This window comes from Musa acuminata, chromosome BXJ2-5 (assembly GCF_036884655.1).
Source record: "Musa acuminata AAA Group cultivar baxijiao chromosome BXJ2-5, Cavendish_Baxijiao_AAA, whole genome shotgun sequence".
NCBI lineage: Eukaryota > Viridiplantae > Streptophyta > Magnoliopsida > Zingiberales > Musaceae > Musa > Musa acuminata.
The window spans coordinates 15,543,197-15,564,250 of NC_088342.1; the positions used below are offsets into that span (position 1 = coordinate 15,543,197).

The following is a 21,054-nucleotide window of genomic DNA, read 5'->3' on the forward strand; positions in this document are numbered from 1 at the left end:
AACCAAATGCACCGAAAATCCAATCTTACTCTGTGATTTTTAGAGCTCAAAAGTGTTGTAAAGGCTAGAAGTTCTCCTCCCTCTTTTCTTCCATGTTTTGAGCTTTCAAGAGAGGAGAGAAATTCTGTAAGGGTTGTCTCCTAAGCCCATCAAAAGGAGTGAAACTGTAAAAGGGTGGTTGGCCTTCGTCTATTGAAGGAAGGCCTCTAGTGGACATCGGTGACCTCATCGGAGGAGAAAGCCAAAAGTGGATGTAGGTCAAGATTGACCGAACCACTCTAAATCTTGGTTTGCATTTACTTTCTGTTCTCTATCTTAACTACAAACTACCTCCATAGCTTTACTTTAACTACACTTCGCCTAATCTAAGTTAAAGCAACTTCCGAATCAGCTTTCATACCGAAATTGTTTTTATCGTACAAATGTCATATTTCGATTTGCAATTACATTATGTTCTCTATCTTAACTGCAATCTGTCGTTATATCTTTACTTTAACTGCATCTCTCTTGATCACAAGTTAAAGTGATTTCCGAATCGACTTTTTTACCGAAATCGTCTTTATCATACGAACATCGTTTTAAATCGTCAAAAGTTTTCCGCTGCACTAATTCACCCCCCCCTCCCCCCCCCCTCTTAGTGCTCTTGATCCTAACAGTTGGTGTTGACTATTTCATACTGATAATTTAGCCATCATACGTGAAGACTCAATGTAGTTATGATGGTCAAATATGGATGGTATCTCTCGCTAAGATGGTAAAGGCACGGATGATTATTCGTGAGGATTACTATGTATTTATATTCCATAAAAGAGACTAATGTCGTGATAAGTGACATTGTAAGCTTTCTCCTCTTTTTTTTTCATCTTCGAGAGCAAGACAAAGCTAGCTGTATATAAAGACAGTCCACATGAGTGTCTACAACATATGTCAGCATTAATATTGTCAATTTATTATCTTGACTTGATTGATAGATTAAATATTGTCAACTTTAATCTCGAGGTGCGGCAAGTTTAAGAAATATATAAATATGAGCCTCCAAGTTTGCAAGCTGAGGTGTGGCATGTTTACATAAAAATCAAGGATTAAAATTTCAACAATACATATTCTAGAAGAAGGATAGTGACAAAAATCACTTATGGTATAGTGCCTCTTAAATACTATTCTTGTAGAGTTGATGTTGACTATTTCATACTGATAATTTAACCATCATACGTAGAGACTCGACGTAGTTATGATGGTCAAACGTGGATGGTATCTCTCACTGAGGTGGTCTAAGGCAAGGATGATTGTTCGTGATGATTACTGTGTATTTATATGCTATAAAAAAGACTAATGTTCTTATAAGTGATATTGTAAGCTTCTCTATTTTTTTTTCCCCAATAAATGTGAGGATGTCCGGAATGAAAATAACAATCGCTGTATAATGCTTATACATTCAACGTAGAAGCACATCATCCTCGAGAGCGAGACAAAGCTGGCTGTACAGAAAGACAGTCCACGTGAGTGTCTACAGCATATGCCAGCATTAATATTGTCAATTTATTATCTTGATCACAGATTAAATATTTGTTCTACATGCTCATATGTTGTACAGCATTTAGCATATGTGAAGAGGAACTTTCATTTCATTAGGTACGTCCGTCTAGTTCTAAGAGCAAGTCAAAATGCAAGTTTATTTTTGGAAAAAAAAAAGAAGAAAAAGCATGTTCGGTCAAAGATTTAGTATGCCTTACGCATTAAAAAAGCCTCGTTGGTAAGTTAACTAAAAGCAATGAATTGATGTTACAGGTGGCATGCCTGTTGACAAAAGATTGAACGTGTTCTTGAACTAAGCTTATCCCGCTCATCACTCTCGTGGGTACGCATTTCTGACGTTGGCATAAGCAAAGGTGTCTGATTTAGGGCTGGGGATTTCACATCACATGCATTGAGAAACGCAATCGTTTCTGTGCCACTTGTTGTTTTACATTGTTCTTCCTTGGTATACGTACTACTTGGCTGCCCAGGAAGAAATTGGGAGGCCTGAACATGATTTGGACGAAGAAGGGAATGAGATCGCGGTTGATGCTTGCTGCTGCATCATACAATACAGCGGCCTTGATGCTATCCAATGTCGGAGGTCGCCGGAGGAACCGTCCCACCAAGCTATGGCTCCAAGGCCGTCGCCATTCGGCAAGTTGGGCATCGTCGAACGCCAAAAAGTCAGGCGAGTCACTCTTGATCCTCTTAAACTTTGAAATCAGAGAACACCAAAGGGCTCACCGGAGAGGACCGTCGCGCCAGCACCTGAGCCCAGGTGACCGGAGCACGTAGAGACGATCTGGCCCCTGTATACTTTTCCTGGAGATCTAATCCGTCCACCCACCATGGCAACCGACCTCTCTCGCAATTTAAGGTACAAGTCTATATCAACCAGGAGCCCAAATCTTGATACGAGCTCGCTCGAGGGTGAGTCATAGATTAGGGAGGAATTAAAAAGTCCTAAATCAGCCAGGAGTTAGGATTCCTAAACCCAGTAGGAGTTGGGAGTCCTAAACCAAATCTTGATAGGAATTAAAAAGTCGTAAATCAGATAGGAGTAAGTATTCCTAAACCCAGCAGGAGTTGGGAGTCCTAAACTAAATACGAGTATGATTCTTAAACGGTTCCGAACTCGGAGATTTAACACTATAAATAAAAAAAGTATAGTCTCCCCCAAACCCAAACGAGTACAACACCAAATCAAATCGGATTGAGAGAGTGGAGTTGGAGCGGCCCTTCAAAGTTGTTTAGGTATGATCTTACTTTTTATTATTCATTACAGTGTGTGTTTCTTTCTCTGTTTTACTTTCTTTACCATCTCGATTAATTTTTACCATTTTGAACATAATTTAATCGTATATTCTTTATTCTCCGACACATATGAAATTATTATTATTTTTGGCTTTTTCAGATTAGATATCGTTTGTGATAATACTGGCATCAACAGTTTTAGCGATCACAGGACAGATTGCCAATGTCGCGCAACTCGCGGGACTTGATGCTGTCCGCCTCATCATCATCATCGTGGAGGCCGCTGCGAAAGCACGAATCCAGAAGAAGAATTGTCGAGAACTGTCGGATTACTTGCAGCTCATTGGCCATCTCTTGGAACCACTCGACATGTCGGATCTCAAGACGTATCCTGAGACGAGAGCGGCATTGGAGCGACTGGAGAGTGCTCTGAAGAAGGCCTACGTTCTCGTCAACATTTGCCAGAATCATAGCTTTCTGTATCTCATGGCCATGGCGTGGATACTTGAGCATCGGTTCCAGAAAGTAGAAGCGGAGATAGAACGGTATTTGAGGCTAATTCCGCTCATCAATCTCGTGGACGTCCAGAGAGCCAAGGTATATACGCATCTCCGTATTCTTCTACAATACGTTATTATTATGTAGCTTTGTACTATTATGCCGTAATTTGAACTTTCATTACGCAGAAAATTTTCTTCCGTGTCCCAATCAAATTTAATTAACAATGCTTCATTTTTTGTTTGTTCTTTTTGCCCTCCTTTCACAAGAAGGTATGTGAAAATGCATTCCTTGGGATCTTCAGACGCACCAATAGGCTTCAGGTAGAAAAACCAGCAAGAAGTGGACTTGGACTTGGAGTCGAAACAGCAGCAGGAACGGGTGGTACCGGAGTCGAGGTCGATGCCAACCCAGACCTTGAGACCTTCCCGCTTAGCCAATTGAAGCGTGCCACTAGGAACTTCTCGCATGGGAACATTGTTGGGGAAGGAGAATTCGCAGTCGTATACAAAGGTCGGATGGATGACAAATTCGTTGCTGTAAAGACATGGAAGCTAAACACCAACCAAGGATTACAGGAGTGGGTGGTGATTCCCTAGACTAGACTTGACTTGACTTTCCATCCAATATAACGACTATTTGGTCCCCTGTTTTGCTTGCTTGCTTGCTTGCTTACTAATTCGATTTAATATTCTACTTCTGATTTGTGTGCTTAATTAATTTCTTTTGTTTCCTGTTTCTTGGGGGTGTTGCGCAGAACGAGATGAACGTTTTGCGGAAGCTGTCGCATCCCAACCTCATCAGGCTGCTGGGCTACTGCAAGGAAGAGAACGCCGCGTTCCATCTCGTCTACGAGTTCATGGCTAACGGGAGCTTACAGGATCATCTTCTTGAGAGTGAGTATACTGTATTCTGATATCCGCGCCAAAGAGAAATCATCTTACAGGATCATCTTCTTCAACAGAAGGGAAGCCACCGCTCTCGTGGAAGCTGAGAATTAAAATAGCAATCGGTGCTGCTCGATGTCTTCGTTTTCTACATAAATCGAACAAGCGCATCATCCATCGGGACGTGAAGCCCTCGGTCATCCTGCTTGACTCCGTATGTGATCTTCTCTTTTACGCACGCTTTGTACAACAATCTAATTTCTCTGTTAAAAATGGGGTGCCCTCCCTCTATCTTTGTTCCCTTGCAGGACTTCAACCCAAAGCTTTCCGGCTTGGGTTGGTCATTGTCATTGAAGGGCCATTGGCGGCGCCATGTCTCAACGCATGTCTTGGGCACACCTGGATATTTGGACCCCCGGTACTTCACCACTGGTAAGCACAACTTATATATATATCATGCTCCAAGATAGCATATTACGTGTGTGTTACTCGCCGCTGCCATTTAATACGAGTGAGTGTCTCTTCTCCTTGATCAATCAGGTCATCTGGACGCGAAGACGGACGTGTATGCATTCGGGATAGTGTTGCTGCAGATGCTCACTGGTCGGAAGGTGTTCGATCCTGATCGACCGTGCGCTGAACGCCACTTGGCACAGTTCGCCAAGCCCCATCTCTCATCGGATGCCAAAGAGCTAGCGAGTCTAATGGACCCCAAACTCAATGGGGAGTATCCACCGGCGGCCGCTTCTCGACTGGCCCGAATCATCGAAGCATGTATCGAGAAGGAGCATAAGCTCCGACCAACCATGAAGGATGTTGTGAAAGCCCTCGAGAAGATTGACGTCATATAATTCTGTAAATATTGAAATAATATTCAGAGATCGTACTTGCGGCTGGAATTAGATGAATGGTTCCACATTGATTAATACTGCCAAACATATATTTCTTCTTTTTTTTTTTCCTTATTTACCACTACCAATATTTAAAATAATATATAACGGGAACTCCAAACAAGCCTAACGTTTCTACATCATATCTCATCCACCGAGATCATCACAAGACGGACGGAGGCTGAATCCGTCATCCTCATCCCAAGCAACTAAAAGTCAGGCCAACAAATCGGTTCATCAACAATTTTAACATTCTTCCACATGGTTCATATATCGCAATAATATAAAATGGTGATGAATGATAATATTTTATATGATAAAAAAAAACTCTTAGTCACATCAAAATTCATTATTATATAAAAGATGCAATACGTGAATCATAATGGTTGTATCCAATTCATTGAATACTTCATTCCACTCCATATATTAATTACAATGCAAAACATTCTCTAAATGAGCACTTCATAAGTCAATTACTTAAGAATGTTTCTCAATCATTCAGGCTACAAACTTTATTCATGCATACTTTATGTGCAAAAAATACTATTTATAAAGTTAAAAATAATATATCACATCAAATACTAGATAAACTAATAATCTCCATACGCTCCGCAGAACCTTTTGTATTGCATTCTCGACAAACATTTTGGTCATGAGATTCACAATCACTAGCTCAATGCTAGCATGATGAATATCTACTTCATGCTTCTTTACGATATTTTATATTGATGTGCTTATTGTATACAACTTTTGCTTTCATCAACTTTTGCTTTCATCATTCTTCGAAAAAATTGACTAATTGACTAATTGAATCGACAACTCTTAGTCCCGAGATAAAAGTTCTGCAACCCTATATCGTAGCTTCACAGGAACCAATAAATTTTGCTTTCGGACGAAGTTCTGCAATCATAATGCCTATATAGTAGCTTCACAGGAACCTATAAATTTTGCTTTTGGATGACAGTTCTGCAACCATAATGCCTGCCTATATTGTAGCTTCACAGGAACTAATCCAATCGACAACTGTTAGTCCCGAGATGAAGTTCTGCTTTTGGATGAAGCCACTACATTTTGCTTGTTGGTTCTCCAAGACACTACACCTCTGACTAATATATATATATATATAAGTAGATTTTTTAGTATTCACACATTACCTTAAGTTGATTAGAATGTCTATACGTTAGCATTTAATCTTTGTTAGTTGTGATTTTCTTTGCATAAGATTTGGCTTGGTCTCAATATCCTTATTTTAAATTCTTCTCGTCTATTAAGTTTTAGAAATATAAATCCTATACCAATTCATTCAATAGTTACTAATCCAAAAATCAAGTCTTTAAACTAAATAAATATTTTTTATTTTTTTATAAAATAATCTCAAAATTTTATTTATAAGCCTTTCACTTTAAGCAAGCCTCGAAAATTCTCGAATAATGAACAGTAACATATGAAGTGTTAGGATAAAAAAGATACTAAGAGGGGAGGGCTGAATTAGCGTAGTAGATAAAATCAATAAATTTCAATGATTTTGAAAAACTTCATTCGATGAAATTCTAAGTTCGATAAAAATCGTTAGTTAGACTCGAATAAGTTTGCAAGTGAATAAAAAAGAGGGGATTGGACAATTTGTAATGAAGTAAAGTAAAATGCAGTAAAGAGAATAAGCAGTAAGGAAAGAACACACTAGAGTTTGTAGTGGTTCGGTCGTTGTGACCTACATCCACTTCCAATTCCTCTTCTGTTAAGGTCACCGACATCCACTAATAGTCTTTTTTCAATAGGCGAAGACCAACCATCTCTTTACAGCACTTTTTTCTTTTCACGGATTTAGGAGATAACCCTTACAAGCCTCACACCTCTTCTTGAATGATTACGAAACTAAAGAAAGAGAGGAGGAGGATTCTTTCACTTTTATAATACTTTTACACCACAACACTTTAATATTTTTCCACACTTAGATATCACTTTGTTACCCTTTCATATAGAAAAGGGTGGGGTATTTATAGGCCCCAATGATTTTAAAATTGGAACAAAAAAGTGTCTCATCCCGGGTTTCTGAGGTACTAGCGGTACCATTGCTAATACTGGGTGGTACCACCACTTGACACTTTGACACTCGGTGGTACCACTGCCTGATAGAGTCTCTGATACTGAGCTCTAGCGATACCACCGTATGAAAGGGTGGTACCATCGCTTGGCAGTAATAACTATCGATGGTACTATCGCTCAATTTGGACGATACCACTGCTTAGTCTAGGCAATACCACCACTCAGTCTGGGTGGTACCACCGCCCAAACCACCTGGGAGATTGCTCCCTGGGCGGTTCCACCACTAGATAAGATCCAACAACCTAGTTGGCCCTTGAATCTGGCCCAAACTAGTCCAATTACGAGCCCAATTGGTCCTTAATAGGGTTAATAAGATTACCTCCCAAACCTAACCCTAATTATGTACTAATTATATTTTATAAGACATACACTAAATAAAACATGCCCGGTAAATCTAGGTTTCTTCCGGCGAACTTCCGACAATCTTTCAGTGGAATTCCGACGTTCTGCCAGCAATCTTCCAACGGACATCCGACAAGCTCTTGGACTTCACGACGATATTCTTGGCGAGTTCCGATGAGCTTCTTCTCGGTCAATTCCGATAGCATTTCTGATAAACCTCCAAACTTCCGACGAACTCTGGAACTCCCAACGAAATCTCGATCTTAACTTTGGCACTTTGTTTTGCTTTATGCCTTGATCACTATTGTAGTTAATGTTAGGTGTGAGTCGGCACTAAGAGAGGGGGGGGCTTGAATTAGTGCAGTAGTAAAAATTACGTCGGTTCAAAATCTCGTTGTAATTAAACCCATTTCGAAAAATGTTAACTTGAAAGCATATGGAAGAGTGTAATGGATGTAAAGCAAGTAAAAAATGGTAGTTTACAATAAATGTAAATTTCAAGAAGTAATTGCAAACCGAGTTATAGTGGCTCGGTCATCGTGACCTATATCCACTCCACCGATTCATCTTTCGTCGAGGCCATCAGCATCCACTAACGAACTTCGTAAAGATCAATCTCCTTCTTATAACTCTATCCTCCTTTTGTTGGCTCGAGAGAGAACCTTTACACCCCCTTTTTACAAAGCTTCCCTCACACTCTCTCTTAGAATTGTCTCTAAACTTTAGAATGAGGGACTCTATACTTTATAAGGGTTTTTAACTCTAGAAACACAAATTTTTTATTCACTTTTCTTACTGATCCATGTAGGAATAGCTGGGGTATTTACAGACCCCAAATGGCTTTAAATATTGGAGCCAAAATTCAAATCCCTAAAATTTCGGGGTACGGGCGGTACCACCGCTTGCAGCCTGACACTGGATGATGCCACCGCCCAGTCTGGAGGTACCACCACCTAGATGACTATGTCTAGGCGGTAGCACTGCCTAGACTGGCTGTACTACCATCTAACATAGTCTCGGAGACTGTGCTACGATGGTGCCACTTGTTGGGTCAATGTTTGAGCCTTTCACTTGGCCCAACATAGTCCAAACTTGGGTCCAACTGACTCCTAATTGGGTTGGCCCAATTCTTTCCTAATTATGTGCTAACTATAAAATTTAAGGCTAGATAAGTTTGGTAAGTCTAGATTTCTTCCAGTGAGCTTCGGATGATCTTCCGACGAACTTCCGACGATCTCTCGACAATGTTCCAACGAACTCCCGGCAAGCTCTTGAACTTCATGACGATCTTCTTGGTGAGTTCCGATGAGCTTCTTTGGCAAGCTCTTGGACTTCTCGATCAATTCCAGTAGAACTTTCAATGAACGTTCGGACTTCCGACGAACTCTCAAACTCCCAACGAAATCTCGTTCTTGACTCTGGGACTTCTTTTTGCTTTATGCCTTAATCACTATCGTAGTTAATCTTGCACAATTAAAACCTACTTTGATCTTAAACAATTATTACAAAGCTTGAATCATGTTGTCCGATATGTCATTGGTTCATCGATGCTTCGTTTAATTCTTTGGCGCATCGTCCTCTCTTGTAGCATATTGCCCAATCGGTCAGTTGACCTCTGCAACTCTGATTTTTTGGTGTAATTTTCACTCTTTTTGGCCAAATGCCCTAACCTATGGCCCGAAGCCTTCTACCGATACGTTGACCGATCGTTCGGCTCGACGTCTAATCTTCTAACATATTTTTCTCCGGCTCAACATGATTCTTCCTACTTTAATTACCTCTCCCTGATCAAAGCTTCCTGCGTCACTCAAAATACAGATCAAATCATAAACACTATCAATTGGTTTCATCATCAAAATCTGATATTCAACAATCTTTACCTTTTTTACGATGATAACCAATTGATTGACGGAGTTAACCTTAACTCTCAGAGTTTAAACAAACTCCCACCATCAATGTGCCATATTGATAGAAACTTTGAAATCATAGTATTTCAACATTGCATGCAACATGAGTATTGAAATAACCAATTTATCACATTATTGCATGCATCATAAAATCATGTATAATCAAAATATCCAAGTATATTATTGCATGCATGATTATCATCATAACTTCTCCCCCTTTGTCATCAACAAAAAGGAGAAGTGCAACTTTCAATTTTTAGAGATATGCAAGTTTTATAACATACAAGCAAACAAATTTAAAGATGTGCAAATTAGTATATTTTCTTTTCTTTATGATGTTCAAACTAACATGTTTTTGAAATACACAAGATAGCATCATTTTTTCATTTTCTTAAAATGTGCAAGCTAGCAAATCTTTCTCTTTTGAGATGTGTACACTAGCAATTCTTTCTCCCCCTTTGTTATTGGCAAAAAGAGGGGAATAATAATACAATGGTACAATTCATCAATTTTCAAATTTTGATAAATGTAAAGTATCAATTTTATTTCAATATGTTTGTGCATTATTATAGTTTTAAATTAACACATGCATAATTTTAAAACCCTACATTTCATTCTTACTTCATGCATGATACAAAAAATAAGTCATTACTATGGGCATATCATACATAATACTCGAGCATTCATGATACATCATTCCAAATCATAAATATTTCAAATCATGATGGTATCAAAATGTCAAATTACATTACATCTTATCATGAATGAGAATTCTCAAGATTTATATAAAAAATCTCCTCTTAAGAAAATACCAAGAGGAATCGTAAGAGGACAATTAATGAAAAATCTTAATTCATATAAAGAGAATCTTATCTTATCATGATTTGATAAATATTCTCTTAAAAGAGTGAATCATACGTGTATCAAGAAAGATGTTTCATGTTAAATATATCACAAGTCGTAAATACGATAAATGATTTAGTTGGATATATCATCTCATTAGTCATATGAAAATAGATCCAAAATCATCATCAAAATCACTTTTTGAAATATTCAATGAAGGCAACGTAGATAGATTCATATGAGAACTTGATTCATGCATAATGTCTCAATTAAAACAAAATAGTTATAATTCTGAAAAATTAATTATTCATCTACAAAATTTTCTTCTTTAGTGAATGATATGAAGAAGCATAGGAGATTAAATACAAGATCTTGATTCACAGAAAAATCTCAAGTATCAAATATCGAGAAATCAAGATCATGAATTGGATTATTTTCCTTTTTAGTAAATGGTAAAGAGAAACATAAGAGATCAAATAAGAGATCCTCATTCATAAAAGATTTTATGTTATAAATCTCAAGAAATTATGATTTTGATAAAACTCATTCAAATTCAAATCATTTTCATAGTCCAAGAGATTCATAAAAGCATAATATACATGGAGTCATAAATCATTGATCAAAAAATCAATAAGATAGAGATGTTTCATTTTAAGTTGTTTGTTTCATATAAGCATGCCTTTGTCTTTTTATTCCAAATATGCATCAACGTTTAGGATCGAAAAATAAATTTTGTCATAAAAACTATCAAGATAAAAAAAAATATAACACATTAAACATAAGGCTTCTTCAAACAAGAGATTTGATTCATCATTTTAATTCCAATGATAATTCATTTTCCTTTTTATGTGTTTCATTTTATGTGATTGATTTCATATAAGTATGCTCAAGCTTTTCGTATGAAAACCATCCATCATGTTTAAAACCGAAAAAGCAACTTTCATTGCGACAAAGATCAATAAGCCATGAATCACAAAAAATCATCAAGCATAACTTCAAAAGCCATGCATCATCATAAAAAATCAATATGGAAATCATCAAGATACTTATTATTGCTTCTTTAAAACATACATAGAATTAATATTTTTAGGTATACAAGCATTAGATTTATATCTAACATTTTATTGCATTATCATAAAACATATAATTGTCATGATCTTTTTCAAAATTACTAGAAAGATAAGCATGATCCTAAAACTTTTAACATTTTTATTACATCATTAAACATGTAATTTTTTAAAAAAATTATATTTTTTTAAAACTAAATTAAAAACAACTCACAATGAACATCAAGTAATTTCAAAGTAAACTAAGGGGATATTGATTACCTCGTTGTAGAAAGTCGTTAAAGCATAGTTTGCTACCTTGCCTTTGTTGGTTTTCTCCTCGTCTTCGGATAAGCTTGATTCATCCCAGAGTGCTTTCTTCTTCTTGTGTTCATAGCAAGTAGTTACATTTTTTTTAATTTATTTTTATTCTTTAATTCTTGTTTTAATGAACTTTTTAAATTTTATTATGAGAAGTTCAAGGTCATCATCATCATCACCTGAGTCATCACTTAAGTGGTATTTATTGTTCGAAGTGCCAAATCCTTCCTATTCATTGGAAGGCAGTTCTTATGTTCGTCAAGTGCATCATGAGTAATTTCATAGGTCCTTAAGGACCTGATAAGTTCTTCAAGTGAAAATTTATTTAAATCCTTTGTTTCTTGTATTGCCGTTACTTTTGATTCCCAATTTTCAGAAAGAGATATTAAGATCTTGTTAATGAGTTCAAAATTAGAAAAACATTTGTTAATGTTAGGATCAAGAGCACTAAGAGGGCGGGGGGGGGGGGGGGGGGGTGAATTAGTGCAGCGGAAAACCTTCTATAATAAAAATCGCATTCGTTCGATAAAAGTGATTTCGGTAGGAAAGCCGATTCGTAAATCACTTTAACTTTTGATTAAGCGAGATGCAGCAAAAATATAAGTGCAGTTTGTAGTTATGGTTCAAATCAGATAGTAGGCACAAACTGAAATATGATATTCGTACGAAAAAACTGATTTACATCTAAATGCTGATTCGTAAATCACTTGATTAAGCGAGATGCAGTTAAAGCAAGGATATAAAGGTAGTTTGCAGTTATGATAGAAATCAAAACGTAAACGCAAACTGAAATATGATGATCGTACGATAAAACTGATTTACGTCTAAACGCCGATTCGGAAAGTGCAAAGCTTGAAACCCGATCGTATATACGCAGAAAGCAGTAAGTATTTGAGGAGATTTGCAGTAAGGATAAGATGCTCAAAGTAAATGCAAACCGAGATTTAGAGTGGTTCGGTCAATCTTGACCTACTCCACTTTTGGCTTCCTCCACCGATGAGGTCATCGACATCAACTAGAGGCCTTCCTTCAATAGGCGAAGGCCAACCACCCTTTTACAGTTTCACTCCTTTTGATGGGCTTAGGAGACAACCCTTACAGAATTTTCTCTCCTCTCTTTAAAGATCAGAACTTGGAAGAAAAGAGGGAGAAGAACTTTTGGCCTTTACAACAATTTTGAGCTCTAAGAATCACAGAATAAGATCAGGATTTCGGTGTATGTTTTTTACCTTTCAGTGCTGAATGGGTGGGGTATTTATAGGCCCCAACCCAGTTTGAATTTGGAGCTCAAAACTGTCAATTCCCGGAATTCTAAGATCTGGTGGTTGCACCGCCTGGCAGAGCTCGAAGACTGAGCCTCTGGGCGATGCCACCTCTGTCAGGGACGATTGCACCTCCTACCAGAGCTCAAAGACCGAGCTTAGGCGGTGCCACCGCCTGACTGGGGCGGTTGCACCGCTCAGCCAGAGCTCGGAGACCGAGCCCAAGCGGTGCCACCTCTTGGCTGGGGCGGTTGCACCACCCAATCTCGCTCGAAGACTGAGCCCAGGCGGTGCCTGGCTTGGGCGGTTCAACCGCCTAGCAGAAATTAAGGTTCGAATGGGTTGATCCATTCGGCCCAATATGGGTTTTTCAGGGGCCAAATTGCCCCAAGATTAAGTTAATGGGATCACCTCCCATTTCCAACTTAATCATTATGCTAACTACGATATTTCCTAAGACATTTACTGCAACTTGCTCCGGTGCGTCAATCGATTCTTCCGGCGAGCTTCCGGCGAACTTCCGTCGATCATCCGATGAACCCTCGGCGATGCTCCTGCGGACTTCCGGCAAACTCTTGGACTTGCGACGATCCACTTAGCGAGTTCCGACGAGCTTCTTTGGCAAGCTCATGGACTTCTCGGATTTGTTCCCGCAGAACCTCCGACGACTGTCCGAACTTCCGTCGAACTCTCGAACTCCCAACGTGATCATTGTCTTGACTCCGACGCAACTCCTGTTGCATATCTTATTTTCATCGTAGTTAATCCTGCACACTTATCTCAACATATAGATTAGATAACAAATGACAATTGACTTCATCATCAAAATCCGAGATTCAACAATCTCCCCTTTTTTGATGATGACAATCAATTGATAATGGAGTTAATCTTAACTCCCCCTATCTATATGCCATACTTGAGATAAGTCATTCTTGAATTGAAAACCTTTGAATTCAAGAGACATATTGATAAGTTAAAATCATTTAAACTTATCAATACTCCCATCATGATTCCCATCATGATGTTTCTCTCTGAAGATGATGTCAAGGCTTGACATTCATTTTCAAATTTTACATAATAGGTTTGAATGATGGTAATAGTAGCAATTCATTATATTGTAAGATATCAACATGTAAAACTGCGAAGTAAGATTTTGATATCATTACATGATACAAACACGGCATAATGCAAATTATAGCAATCATTGCATCAATTCATATATCTCTTGGTGATGCAAGCATGGCATTAATACTTATATATTTCTCCCCCTTTGTCATCAACAAAAAGCATGGTAATTGTGATAGCAGGAGAACAATAAGCGAATTTTGAGCATAAGTGTGATAGTTGTTCATGCCTTTACATGTTATTTTCCAAGCATATAAAGGAAAGCATGATACATAGATTGCTTTGAATACTTCTTCCTTTTTATTTGTTATAATCATTTTGCATGAAAGAGGAAGGCTATTTGTGATTTTACTTTGAGTGAAGTTAAAATCGATGAGAGATTAAATCATGCTTCATTTTTACAAGGATCAAGATATGTATGTGAAACAAATCTTTGCAAGTAAAAACACTGTCATCCATATTTCAAGATGGAATTTATAAACAGGAATCATTTCATCAAATCCATTTCAGAAAAATATTTTTCATAAGTGTATGAGAAAATCCGATTGTTAGGATACCAATTGTTAAGCGAATCCGAAAATGAAATTAACACTTTCATGCATTCGGACAAGACTATGCTATTGATTTCCAAATACAATCATCAAGACAAAACATGCTTATTGTTATGGAAATTTTTGTATTCAACACATAATTTCCAACATGTTATTTAGGCATGTAATGACAATCAAGTGATTTGATCATTCAATAAAGTCCGAAAGATAATTTTAACTAGTTTATGTATTCGGACACATCAACATTCCTAATTCTCTTCTTATGAAATCAAATTGTTCTTCACTTAGAGGTTTTGTAGAAATCTCAGCTAGATGATGTTTAATATTATGGCAATATAATAACATGACGCATCAACTGCATTGGTATATCATTTTCTCAAATCATATTTATCATGGAAACCAAAACATTTAATTTCAATGTAAAATCCGACAGTGAGTAACGAAATTAAACAATGAGTGATGTTCGTAACTCTGCTCACAAACAAATACATCAGGTAACCATATCAAAGATCAAGGCATAGGGCATTGTGATGAGTAACATAAAGAGTTTACAATAACAATAGGTGATTGTGTTCATATATACACGTACAAGCTCATTCAGGAGGTGGAAAATTAAAGTGCCTAAATAAAGAGTCAAATTGTCGATGAATTTGCTGCAGCTCAGATAGGATTTGATCTTGTCGATGTTCAAGCCGTTCTTGTCTTTGTTCAAATCGGTCCATTCGAATCCCAATATCTTCGACAGATGATGTATGCGCTTGCTCAAATGAATGTGTTTCCTCAAAGGGACAGATCGGAGGAGATTGAGTACCCCTAAAGACTGGTGTTTCCGGTTCTGGTTCAGGTTGAGGGGGATCGATTCTTCTAGGCATTCTAACCCAGTTACCGTTTCTATAAACACATCTTAATCGGTGAAGTAGATTTTTATTTATTATGCTAAACCTATCTACTTTTATTACTTCTTTTTCCGGTGGTATTGGAATATCGTAGGCTTTCAGTATTCTAGTGATTATACCACCATATGGAAGCATCATGTCTTTCTTAGATAGTTCTAACATGTTTTGCTGGATAAGATAACCAAGACAGATGTCATGTCCTTTCATGATCCAATACATAGTTCCTAATTCTAATTGGCTTACTTCATCATGATGGTATTGTTTAGGGAGAATGATGCTAGTTAGGATATGATGAAGTACCTTAGTGTTTAGTGGCAGTAGATGTTCATAACTTTTAGGAACAAATGCTAAGTTGGGATTGGCGAAAATTGTTCCTAAGGCTTCAACTTATGTTGTCCCAATAGTTTCATCATCCCATGATCCTCTAAAGTAAAGTCCTCTATTTTTTATTGGAATGCCCATCATGTCGTAAATGAATTTATCCGTAATGGAGATGTGTTGTCCTAAGAGATAGGTAGACATTCTTTCTTCTTCATCTACTTGTATATTGTTGTAAAACAATCTAACAAGTCTTGGATAGATGGGTTTACTAATTTGTAAAATAGGGAGTAGATCTAAGTTTGCAAACCATTGGATTGTCTCTAAGTCTCTTAGTTCATTTAAATCTACATGTTTTCCCTTATTGACACTCCTAAGTTCGAAAGAGAAAAACTTTTCAGCATGATATTTTGAATCGAAAAGGGTAAGATCAAAATCTTCCACTAATATCCTCTTCCCTTTGTCCCTTGAGGATCTTCTAGACCCCATAACTACTGCTATTTAAGAGGATAGTAATGAGCAAGAGTAAATGAATCAAAAATAGAATTTAAGGGGTTCTTAGAGAATACCCTAGTGAGATCTTCAATAAAAGGAGAGATTGTTGATCTTTTGCTTCAAAATGAGGAGTATTTGGGATGCTATGAGGGGTGAAATGGAGGTGGCAAAGCTTTGGAAGAGTAAAGAGGGGAAGGGAGTGAGTTGGGGTCGGTTCCACCGCCGGCCCTAGCTTGAGTTAAGAAGAGGCAGAATTGCGGGCGGTTGCACCGCTGGCTGGGGCGGTGTAACCGCTTGCAACACGTGACAACTAGAGGTGCTACCTCCAGCTGGGGCGGTGCCACCGCCTGCAGGCGGTGAGCACTTGTTCTGACTATAGTGTGATCTGATTTGAATGTTTTTGACTTGAGAAGAATTTTCATTCAGAGCAATCAACTTTACTTACGTAATTACGTAAGAATTTTCATTGTAAGACAAGAAATTTTGCATGATCAAGATAGATCTTGTGACGTGCATGCTCTAAATGTCGTGTACATGTTTATGACAGATTGTTCAGGTTGGTAAGCCTTGCAAGTTCATGACAAACTTAGTAAGTTCATGATATAGTTGGATTTGAAAGTAACGAACGGATGAAATCAATGAGTTTGAAAATCTAGAGGATATGTGAAGTGAGAATCATGGGTTTCCAATTCTGAGAGATCAAATAGGATTGTATCTATATCACATTTGTAATTTTAACCTTCTAATCCTCTTTTGTTATTTAGGCTAGAGAGCATCGCGAGTTCTTTTTGGATCTCGGGTCATGAATATCGAGAATCCAAAGAGCAGGATATTTTTTCTTGCCCCCAGCTTAATATGTTTTATGTCTTTACAAGAAAGGATGATATTTAGGTACTCATTTGCTTTTAGGTGCCTCAAAAATAGATCTACATTGTTTATCATGTTGCATAGAATTTATCATGGTTCCTTTAGGAACCCAAATTAATTTGTTTGGACTAATTTTCTTGAATGGACAATAATGCGTTTTGTGTCCAAGTTTGCAACAAAAGTTGCATTTGCTTTGGTGTCGAACATGTAAGATGTGGCCTTTTATGAAGGTGGTTGGGTTTTGGTGAGGACTTCTCACAAATCCGATTTCACTTCTTTTGGGAACGTGACCCTTGTTTGCAAGGATCATGTTCAAGGACTTGCTACCAACCTCGAATTTCTTCAAGGTGTCCTTAAGTAGCAAGTTTTCCTTTTGGAGAGTTTCTAGATCATGGCATTTTATGCATGAAACTAAACTATCATGATATTCAGTCTTTAACTTATCGAAATTACAAGTAAGACTATCATGCTCCTTTTTTAGCAATTTGTATTTTCTACTAATAATCTTGCATTCATCAAATAAGTCATGGAAGGCATTTAATAATTCATCAAATGATAAATCTGCATCTATTAAATTCGTTATCTCCTCTCTGATGGCCATTAAGGCGTAATGAGCAACTTGCTTGGTGTTGGACTTCTCTTCTTCGAATGCGCTCGAGTCATCCCATGTTGCTTTGAGCGCCTTCTTCTTTGATGTTCTCTTTTGGTCTTGGGGACAATCACTCTTGTAGTGTCCCGGCTTTTTGCACTCATAGCAAATAACTTGGTCCTTCTTGGGTTCAAGTTTATTTTTTGTGTCATTCTTAAACTTGTTTCTTTTAATGAATTTTTTAAATTTTCTTGTTAGAAGTGCCAAGTCATCGTCACAGTCCTCATCACTTGAGTTTTCTCTCAAGTGGTCTTCTGAAGTTCTAAGTGCCATATCCTTCCTGTTCTTTGGAAGGATGTCTTCTTGCTCTTCATGAGCTTTGCAAGTCATCTCGTAGGTCATTACTGACCCGATTAGTTCTTCAAGAGGGAAGTTGTTTAGATCTTTCGCCTCTTGAATAGCAGTGACTTTAGGATCCCAACTCTTAGGAAGGGATCTTAGAATCTTATTTACAAGCTCAAAATCCGAAAAACTTTTTCCGAGTCTTTTTAGACCGTTGACGACATCCGTGAAACGGGTAAACATGTCGCCAATAGTTTCACTCGGTTTCATCCGGAAAAGTTCAAAAGAATGTAACAAAAGATTGATTTTTGACTCTTTCACTCTACTTGTGCCTTCGTGAGTCACTTCGAGTGTGTGCCAAATATCAAATACGGTTTCACAAACCAAAACACGGTTGAACTCATTTTTATCAAGCGCACAAAATAAGGCATTCATAGCCTTTGCATTAAGAGCGAAAGCCTTCTTCTCCAATTCATTCCATTCGATCATTGGAAGAGAAGACTTCGAAAATCCATTTTCGACAAGATTCCAAAGTTCAAAATCCATAAAAATAAGAAAGATCCTCATTTGAGTCTTCTAATAGGTGTAGTCCGTCCCATTGAACATGGGTGGTCGTGTAATAGAATGACCCTCTTGGTTTCCGACGTATGCCATCTCTCTTAGGTTTTAATTCGTTTGAGAGTTAACCCCGCTCTGATACTAATTGTTAGGATCAAGAGCACTAAGAGGGGGGGGGGGGGGGGGGTGAATTAGTGCAGCGGAAAACCTTCTACGATAAAAATCGCGTTCGTTCGATAAAAGTGATTTCGGTAGGAAAGCCGATTCGTAAATCACTTTAACTTTTGATTAAGCGAGATGCAGCAAAGATATAAGTGCAGTTTGCAGTTATGGTTCAAATCAAATAGTAGGCGCAAACTGAAATATGATATTCGTATGAAAAAACTGATTTACGTCTAAATGCTGATTCGTAAATCACTTGATTAAGCGAGATGCAATTAAAGCAAGGATATAAAGGCAGTTTGCAATTATGATAGAAATCAAAACGTAAACGCAAACTGAAATATGATGATCATACGATAAAACTGATTTACGTCTAAACACCGATTCGGAAAGTGCAAAGCTTGAAACCCGATCATATATGCGCAGAAAGCAGTAAGCATTTGAGGAGATTTGTAGTAAGGATAAGATGCTCAAAGTAAATGCAAACCGAGATTCAGAGTGGTTCGGTCAATCTTGATCTACTCCACTTTTGGCTTCCTCCACCGACGAGGTCACCGAGGTCAACTAGAGGCCTTCCTTCAATAGGCGATGGCCAACCACCCTTTTACAGTTTCACTCCTTTTGACGGGCTTAGGAGACAACCCTTATAGAATTTTCTCTCCTCTCTTTAAAGATCATAACTTTGAAGAAAAGAGGGAGAAGAACTTTTGGCCTTTACAACAATTTTGAGCTCTAAGAATCACAGAATAAGATCAGGATTTCGGTGTATGTTTTTTACCTTTCAGTGCTGAATGGGTGGGGTATTTATAGGCCCCAACCCAATTTGAATTTGGAGCTCAAAACTATCAATTCCCGGAATTCCGGGATATGGCGGTTGCACCGCCTGACTGGGGAGGTTGCACCGCCTAGCAGAGCTCGAAGACTGAGCCTCTAGGCGGTACCACCTCTGTCAGGGGCGGTTGCACCTCCTGCTAGAGCTCGAAGACCGAGCTCAGGCAGTGCCACCGCCTGACTGGGGCGGTTGCACTGCTCAGCCAGAGCTCGGAGACCGAGCCTAGGCGGTGCCACCTCTTGGCTGGGGCGGTTGCACTGCCTAGTCTCACTCGGAGACTAAGCTCAGGCGGTGCCACCGCCTGGCTTGGGCGGTTCAACCGCCTAGCAGAAATCAAGGTCCGAATGGGTTGATCCATTCGGCCCAATTTGGGTTTTTTAGGGGCCCAATTGCCCCAAGATTAAGTTAATGGGATCACCTCCCATTTCCAATTTAATCATTATGCTAACTATGATATTTCCTAATACATTTACTGCAACTTGCTCCGGTGCGTCAATCGCTTCTTCCAGCGAGCTTCCGGTGAACTTCCGTCGATCATCCGATGAACCCTCGGTGATGCTCCTACGGACTTCCAGCAAACTCCTGGACTTGCGACGATCCACTTGGCGAGTTCCGACGAGCTTCTTTGGCAAGCTCATGGACTTCTCGGATTTGTTCCCGTAGAACCTCCGACGACTGTCCGAACTTCCGTCGAACTCTCGAACTCCCAACGTGATCATTGTCTTGACTCCGGCGCAACTCCTATTGCATATCTTATTTTCATCGTAGTTAATCCTGCACACTTATCTCAACATATAGATTAGATAACAAATGACAATTGACTTCATCATCAAAATCCGAGATTCAATAGTTAAGAGCTTTTAAACCATTGACGACATTCGTAAAACGAGTATACATGTCAACAACGATTTTACTTAACTTCATTCAAAAAGGTTTAAAATAATGTATTAATAGATTTATCTTAGAATCTTTAACTCTACTAGTGCCTTCGTGTGTGATTTCGAGAGTGTGTCATATATCGAAAGTCGTTTCACAAGTAGAAACCCGATTAAACTCAATTTTATAGAAAGCACAAAATAGAGCATTCATAGCTCTAGCATTTAAGGAAAAAGTTTTCTTCTCCAAATCATTTCATTTTTTCATTGGAATAGAAGACTTTTGGAAACTACTTTTGATAATATACCATAAATTCAAATATGTAGAAAGCAAAAAAACTCTCATTCAAGTTTTCCAATAAGTGTAGTCCATCCCATTGAACATGAAAGGACGAATGAGAGAGTGACCCTCTTGAAAGCTGAAAAGAGCCATTTCTCTTGGGTGTTATAGGCTCCAATGATTTCAAAATTGGAACAAAAAAGCATCACATCCTAGGTTTCTGAGGTACTAGCGGTACCACTGCTAATACTAGGTGGTACCACCGCCTGACACTATGACACTGGGTGGTA

The 21,054-nt window shown here is 38.3% G+C and overlaps 2 protein-coding genes across 2 annotated transcripts; both read left to right on the forward strand.

Annotated features, from left to right (window-relative positions):
- Nucleotides 1–2,366: 2,366 nt before the first annotated feature.
- On the forward strand, nt 2,367–3,869 carry LOC135611536 (uncharacterized). The gene is made up of 3 exons (XM_065107176.1): nt 2,367–2,448; nt 2,969–3,369; nt 3,543–3,869. Exons 1-3 carry the CDS (start codon nt 2,367–2,369, stop codon nt 3,867–3,869), a joined length of 810 nt encoding a protein of 269 aa, XP_064963248.1.
- A 97-nt stretch (nt 3,870–3,966) lies between these two features.
- On the forward strand, nt 3,967–5,044 carry LOC135611731 (probable serine/threonine-protein kinase PIX13). The gene is made up of 4 exons (XM_065107383.1): nt 3,967–4,166; nt 4,235–4,371; nt 4,466–4,589; nt 4,698–5,044. The coding sequence occupies exons 1-4, from the start codon at nt 4,034–4,036 to the stop codon at nt 5,006–5,008; spliced, it is 705 nt and encodes a 234-aa protein (XP_064963455.1). The 5' UTR covers nt 3,967–4,033; the 3' UTR covers nt 5,009–5,044.
- The last annotated feature ends 16,010 nt before the right edge of the window (nt 5,045–21,054 follow it).

Bases quoted from the DNA above. Each gene is read 5' to 3' on its own strand.
- LOC135611536 (XM_065107176.1), top strand. From the start codon at position 2,367: ATGGCAACCGACCTCTCTCGCAATTTAAGGTACAAGTCTATATCAACC. The intron at 2,449-2,968 runs GTGAGTCATAGA...TGGCATCAACAG, and splicing joins TGATACGAGCTCGCTCGAGG to TTTTAGCGATCACAGGACAG. The intron at 3,370-3,542 runs GTATATACGCAT...TTTCACAAGAAG, and splicing joins TGGACGTCCAGAGAGCCAAG to GTATGTGAAAATGCATTCCT.
- LOC135611731 (XM_065107383.1), top strand. From the start codon at position 4,034: ATGAACGTTTTGCGGAAGCTGTCGCATCCCAACCTCATCAGGCTGCTG. The intron at 4,372-4,465 runs GTATGTGATCTT...GTTCCCTTGCAG, and splicing joins CGGTCATCCTGCTTGACTCC to GACTTCAACCCAAAGCTTTC. The intron at 4,590-4,697 runs GTAAGCACAACT...TTGATCAATCAG, and splicing joins CCCCCGGTACTTCACCACTG to GTCATCTGGACGCGAAGACG.